The sequence below is a fragment of the Montipora foliosa genome, chromosome 2 (genome assembly GCF_036669935.1).
Source record: "Montipora foliosa isolate CH-2021 chromosome 2, ASM3666993v2, whole genome shotgun sequence".
NCBI lineage: Eukaryota > Metazoa > Cnidaria > Anthozoa > Scleractinia > Acroporidae > Montipora > Montipora foliosa.
The window spans coordinates 26,944,004-26,951,503 of record NC_090870.1 but is presented as its reverse complement, the minus strand read 5'-3'; the positions used below and the strand labels follow the sequence as shown (position 1 = coordinate 26,951,503).

The 7,500-nt window shown below is 37.3% G+C and overlaps 1 protein-coding gene across 2 annotated transcripts in view; it reads right to left on the bottom strand.

Annotated features, from left to right (window-relative positions):
* Positions 1–3,207, bottom strand: part of LOC137992764 (laminin subunit beta-1-like) — a 90,337-nt gene extending 87,130 nt beyond the window's left edge. The window contains exon 1 of one of the 2 annotated variants that reach the window (XM_068838272.1): positions 3,094–3,207. Coding sequence is in view for 1 of the 2 variants with exons in the window: in XM_068838271.1 (XP_068694372.1) it covers positions 2,419–2,451 (33 nt within the window). In the remaining variant the exon portion in view is untranslated. Of the gene's footprint in view, positions 1–2,418; positions 2,974–3,093 lie in introns of those variants that run through there. The other variant, XM_068838271.1, reaches the window with a different exon arrangement.
* Between the last annotated feature and the right edge of the window lie 4,293 nt (positions 3,208–7,500).

Genomic DNA, 7,500 nt, shown 5'->3' with positions numbered 1-7,500 from the left:
TGAAATTGTCTAGTCTGTTGATAAAACTCAACCTTCATAATCCAAAAATGTATCTTGGTTAAATGTAAGTGTAGTAGTTTGTTTATACGACCTGGTGCAAAGTCAGGATGTTGAAACCCTGTTTTTCACACTGGTAAAGGGTCATGTTCACCCGAATGACCTTGTGCACTGAGGCTAGTTTCCCACAGTGGGAACATCTCTTAAAGGAATTTGTGAAAGCCTGATGGCACATCCAACCAATCAGGATGTTGTATTAATTTTCAGTGGTAGAGCCATTTCAGACGAATGCAAGCACAAAGTCTTTCAAGTGAACATGTCCATTCAATATCACTACCAACCCTCAAAGACCTTCCTTTCAACGATAAAAGTCACTCCTCATCAGAACCAGATTGATCAGAATCAATGTCTGGCCCACCATACAAATATTGACCACTGGAAATTTTTTAGACCAATTTTGTCATCCACCTCTTCAATTCTCCCATGCCAAGACACTCCAAGAGGTTTTGAGGGTGGTTCGGAAATGAAGAATGACATTGTCCTAGAATTTTACTAAACACATCTCGCTGGGACAATTCCCTAAACAAGATTTCAACATCATCTGCAGAGCTCATTGTGCTGTGTACTTTAGATTGGGGAGTGACACCTTAGACTCTGTCCCTTTGATTGTGAATGACTATATCTCAGTGCACTTGTTTCATTTAGATTCTTTTGAAGCCTTGCAAAGTGCATGGTCTTTAATACCTCGAACCTCGTGCCCAACCCTCTGATCTATTGGAATGCATCCACCTGCCTTTCCAGTGTCACTGAAGTACTTGCCCCATTTTAACATTGCATATTTTTCAAATAATCACTTATGTGATTATACTAGAACAATTATTCACCAATATTCACCTCACCTTTGGCGAATAATTGTTAATTATTGACTTCAAATAGTACTCAATCTATTCAACAGGATATCCATTCAGTTGCAATTTTCCAACTGATAATTTTTTACACCATATTAAGCATATAGTTAATGTCATTAACACTTCAGCTTTCAATAAATATGAAATACTCTAACTTGAAGCTCTAAAATATTGACAGTCTAGATAATACACGGTTAAACTACTGACATAATAACACTGGTTTCCACTTTTCAGTAATAATAATAATCATCCCAATGTTGCTCTTGTGAAGCCACTCAGTCCTTTGTCCTTGAGTGGCTTTGTAGCTCAAGTGGTAGATCTCATTGAACCACCTGAATTTTTTAGGTGTCTGTAAACAACAATAATTTGCTTAATTGTCCAGATGAGTGTGAGGATCACTTCTCTCTTTTGTCTAAAACCCACAATTCAAACATACACTCATTTCATTTATCACTGACAACTCTGTTCTCCAATTTTCAAGTTATAACTTTCTTACTTGATTGAAAATTACATGTATGATTTTACAAACTGTGCAGTAAGATTTACATGATAAGTAAATAAACATTATATTTGTATAGAATGTATATTTTAAAAATTTCAATCCCATGGGCTAGTGCTTTGGGGCATCCAGTTTATATTTGATCCATTCATTTATCCAGCACGACTATTTATTTCTTTAGTGTGCATTGCTCAATGATGTTAGAAAGATAAAAAAGTTCTTAATAAATAATATAAATACAATACATGTATTTATTTCATCTTTTTGTGCACAATCAAGTTTTACAGTACATGTGACTTTTTCTGTGCAAGGAATGACACCCAAAAAGGTCAATTTAATATTTTGTCCCCTCTAAACAGCCATATTGTGGTATACTTTCTCTTTGATATTTCCATGTTTTTTTGCAGTTTATACTACAAGTTGCCCTACACCAAATATAAAGTAAAATATAAATGTAATGAACAAACAATGGTGCGCAATGTTCCATCATGCAAAATTAATATATACCAATTAATTCACTGACAATGTTGAAACCAAGTTTCAATACGGGGACATTATTGATATGATAGCTAAATGAAGAAATTTTTAAAAAAATAGTTCTTTAATACTGGTTCACTAACTGATACAGTGATATTACTGATGTATTTACTTTAAATCCTGAATAATTGATGTGCCAAAAGCATTTAAGATAAGCAGCCGTACATTCAGAGCATTTCCTCCAGATTAAGATAAATTTACATCACAGGTACACTGTATATTCGCTGCAGTAAATATGAATGAGCATGGAATGTTAACATCAAATACTGCAAGTAGTTAATAATATCCTGCCAGTGTCATATCAACAAAAATCTTCTTCGCCTTGAGATTGAAATGACAATGCCCTTCTTAATTTAAAAATTACACAGAAGACAAACCCTCTGCCCTGGTTTATATATTTCCAGACATCACACATTAAAATAGACATTTTGAAATTTGCATAAATTAAATCAAAAGAGGGTCAAGCGCATTTTTTACCTTCGCAATTAGAACCAATTCACAAAACTTCATTCCAGTACAACCTGAAACCCCTATGGCGGTAACCACTGCATCATTCTTTACTTTTACTAATGTATAGATTTCTTGAAAACATTATCGTTACTTTTCAATAATAATTTTCTGGTAGCATAAATAAGACTTGAAGGAGTCACAATTAATCAAGGATAAAATGGCGAAAGATATCGTTTACGTCACCTATTGTCATTAATGTGCCAACCAGAGCCTCACAGCTGGCTGTCGAAACAAAGGATCTTTTGTTCTTGTGGTTGGCACATTTCAATAACAAAAGCAATGTTCATAAGCAGATATCTTCCCTATTATCCAATAAAGTAATAAGTTCTTATGTACTAATTGATCCCTTTTAGCAATTTTTTTAAAATCAAGTATACCCTTATTATTACTATGTAATTATGAATATTATTTCGGTTTCATTGAATGAAAGAACGTTAAATTTTTAAGTTAGTATGTACTTGTCTTGAGAGTGTTCGCATATGCAAGTCAAATAAACGCAGTGAACTAAGCAAGAATTCACCTTTCGTCTTACAGTTAGACGGAATTCCGCCCGGCATATCTGTCCCGATAAATTTTGAAAACAGATGTTCTTTAAGAGAATTCAAAACATCTGATAATGCTAAACGATGACTCAACACATACCTCGAGCTCCTTCCATTGATTCGTTGTACAAGCATTCGAATGCTACTTAGATTGAATCGAAGCCTTCGAGATCGAGGATTTCACTTAAACTCGTAAAATTTTCTGAAGATAGCGCTCTCTTCAGAAAAATCTGGAGATTTTTTCCTTCCGGTCTCCCAACCCCTCCCCTCATCTCCCCCCCAAAAACGCACCCACCCATCCCCCAGCAGCTCCTTCAGACTACAAGAATAATTCTGCCGCCATTGCGAATTTGCGGGAAAACAGGGTACTTATGTCAATAATTTTTATTGGTTAATCGGAGATCCAATCAAACAATCGGTTATATGGCTATGATAGCTAAAGGAAGCCATTTTTTTAATTTCTATATTAACGTGTGTTTGAAACTCAGAGATGAAGAAATGCATTAAGAAACAATGAAACGAGTTAGAAAAAATCGATATTTTTCAAACGGTGGGGATGCAATTTGAATCTAGAATGGAGAAACGTCTGTGAAAGGTTCAGAGTCGTTTTTATCCGGGAGATTTAATGACCCGTACGGGACACTGGGAGATTCGTTCCGTATCCAGGAGACTCCCGGATAATCCGGGAGAGTTGGCACGTATGCCATTGTCGTTGACAAAGATACCCTGGGAACGAGGTTGAAGTACTCTTATTTTCTGCACACAGTGAAGGAATGGAATTCCTCCTTACCTGATAACATAGTGATGAAATCAATACCCTGAAGGCTCTAAGAATGCCCTTGACAATATGGATTAATTTGAAATCAATGTTTAGTATTATTCCTTTTATTCTCATTTTTCACGTTATTTTACCTTTTAAAGAACCTCAACAAATATTTTCTTTATTGAAAGAGGTGGAGTCAACAGGGAAGAAGAAGAAGAACACAGGCAAGAGTTGAAAGCAATTCGAAACCATGACAATACGATAATGGGTTGCAATCAACTTGCAGTGCATATATTCATGTACTCAAAAACAACAAGCCTATGTATTTTCTCTACTTATATAAAAGCTTCATACATGCAGCTGGGTCAGACCCAGCTGCAAGAGGACAAGACTCTTCCCAAGGAAGGACTTTGATCGGGTTTTTCACACTTGGCGCATTTGCTGCCATAAGTCCAGTTACATGGAGAAATAAAAGCGGTGAATTATGAACTTGTAATATTGAGCTTACTCTAAAAGAGCGTTGCTTCCCCCAGCAAACTAAAAGGGTTGCTTACAAAAAGCGTGAATAAAGAAAAAAATCCCACCATTTGAGGTTTAAGAGACCGCCTTCAAGGTATAAAATGAACGATGGAAGAAGCACAAGTTGAAATCATCGCTTCGAACGCCATCTTTGTTTTATACATCAAAGCGCGCGGTCTAGATGCTACAATTTTCAACAGCCAATCAGACAAAAGTCTCCTTTGTTCTATTTTTTGCAATCTGATTGGCTTGTTCCGAGCATGCGCTTGCAAGTAATACAGGACTGAGGACTCTCTCTTTTCCCGCCTGGGTTCCAGGCCCATTTTCAGGGCGGGGTAAGAGGGAGTCCCGGAACAGGACTAGGTACCGTGTGAATCGGGCCTAAGGATCTGACAGCGTCTGTCTTAGCTTAATAACTCGAGGCAAAACAATGCAAGTTGAGACAATTTACAAATTAATTAAGTTAATTAGTTACATTTTACTAACCTTTTCAAAATAAAGTCGGGAAGAATTGTGTAATATCTTGGGGGCGTTTTTAATAAAACAAATATTCCACTCGTGCTTGTTGGATATGAGATGATTATAGCCTCGTGGGCTATCTATCCTCTCATATCCAACGCGCGTTCGTGGAATAATTAATAATTATTATCATTGTTATTAGGAATTAGTATATACTCGACCCCAGGCTATTGCATTTCTAGCTTTCTGATCCCGGTTATCAGTGAATAACCGAGGTTTTATCTTATACGGAAAGCAATGCGCCACGTGTCACCGTGTCCAAAAAAATTTCGGCTCGAGGTTTAAGTTTTGTCCGACTGAAAACAACAGGTTTGGAGAAGTGTTTCGCTCAGAAATATAGCAACTTTTGGACAAAGCAAAAGAAAGTTCGACATATACATATTCATTGGTACGAAACTGTGATACTTCACATTACACTCTAATCAGTTAAGTCTGTGAAGTTCAAAAGCTTGTAATTCTCGCTGTCGATATTTTAGTCTTCCGGTGTTTTCGCTTAATAAAATTAGCGAGGAAAAACCTCTTCGTGAAGTATTTACTAAAACAATTATTCCATTCGTGCTTATTGGCTATGAGGTGATTATAGCCAACTCGGCGCTACTCGCATCGCCGGCTATTTATCACCTCATATCCAATGCGCACTCCTGGAATAATTGTTAATTATTATTAATAGCATTAGCAGTAATAGTAGTCATATTCATAATGACAATCAATACTAATATTTAATAATAATAATAACAACAACAAGAACAATTAGAATACACGTTATTCCAAAATGGCCGCCATTTTAGTATTCTTCTGTTTCCATGCAAATTGGCCCTTATGGCCTCCTTTAAGGTTAAATATTCTTTTGAATTTTACGTTTGAAAGCGAGGCCATGAGGAAACAAAAGAATGCGAAAATGGCGGCCATTTTAGAATATTAAAGGTGTATAACACTACAATGTGTAGCTTCGTTTCTTCAATAGATTCAAAGGCGCTGGTTACAAAAACCAGTCGATTCAAACAAATTACATCGGCAGAGGAAATGGCACTTTAAAAAAATTGTTTTAAGTTTTCGTTTAAGCTTGGCATTGGAACGAGCAGACCGGATTATCCGGGAGCCTGAGTCTCCCGGATACGGAACGAATCTCCCGGTCTCCCGTACGGGTCAACGTTTCTCCATTCTAGACTCAAATTGCATCCCCAAGTTAAAAATAAATCGCTTTTTTCAAACTCGTTTCATTGTTTCTTTATGCATTTCTTCATCTCTGAGTTTCAAACACACGCAATATAACCGATTGTTTGATTGGATCTCCGATTAACCAAAAAAATTCTTGACATAAGTACCCTGTTTTCCGGCAGTTTCACAATGGCGGCAGAATATTCTTGTATTCTGAAGGAACTGTTGGGGGATGGGTGGGTGCGTTTAGAGGGGGGGGGGTGGAAGAGGAGTGGGTAGGTTGATCGAGGGGGGAGGGGTGAGGAGACCGGATGGAAAAAATCTCCAGATTTTAAATCTCCATAGGTTGGCACCTCTGTTAACGTCCTCAGATAAATTATTCCAGAATTCAGGAACAGCAACAGAAGAATCACATTTTCCTTCGGAGCATTTTTGGGTGATAACATTTGTTTCAGATGGAATTCTCTTGAGACTCCACGGATATTTAACAATTATTCCATGAGCGCGCGTTGGATATGAGTTGGCTATACTGTAACCAGTCTCATATCTAACAAGCGCAAGTGGAATAATTGTTTTATTCAATTCCTTAAACTCCAAAAGTTTGGAAGTACGAAATACGAGCGAAAAAAGGGAGAAAATTCTAGCGAAATCGAAAACTTTTCGCGTACTTCTAAGGGTCGGAATTGATCCAAACTTTCCACAAAACGGTTTTTTTGGTTTATTCAGAGAGAAATTACCCCTTTCCGGCGAAAAAAAAATTAGTTTAGGAACGCTTAGCCCAATCAATTACCATAAAAGGTCAAACTTAAGCTTAATTTGGTGTTATCAACGGAGTTGATAATGTAAATTGGCCACCGTACAGAAATTCTAAAAGCTGACGTTTCGAGCGTTAGCCCTTCGTCAGCTCTGACGAAGGGCTAACGCTCGAAACGTCAGCTTTTAGAATCTCTGTACGGTGGCCAATTTACATTATCAACTCCGTTGATAAAACCAAATTTTTGTATACTACTTCCCCACCGACGCAGCACCACAGTTTCTTTAGAAACTACCCCTTCATCTACCAGATTAAGGTGAACTTGCTCGCTCTCCTAATGTGAACTGGACTTTTGTCACGTGATGTTCATACCTGAGCCCACATTGACCCAAAACAGCAGATGTTTCAAAGAGTACTTCTTACAGACGGAACCTTACAGGGCAGAACGAAGTTGTGCAGACCGTTTAGCGCCGAAAAAGTACAAAAAAAAAAATCAAACAAACATTCACTTAGCACTTAAAAGGTTAACAAGTAAGTAATACAAAGAGTGTGGAGTAATAATCATGACCGACTCTGTTATCTGCCGCAACATCGCATCGTTATGAGAAGTTTGTATGGAGCCGCCATGTTGGTGCAACCTCCGTTGTGTACCACGTCACAGTTACTTGGTAATAAGTTTTAACATTTGTTTCTATGAAGGATGCATGTCATCTTGTCTGTAAGTGTTAGATATTGAATAAGGCATTGGTTTGTCGAATAGAGCTGTTATTGGCTTTGATAGGAGAGGGTCTCAG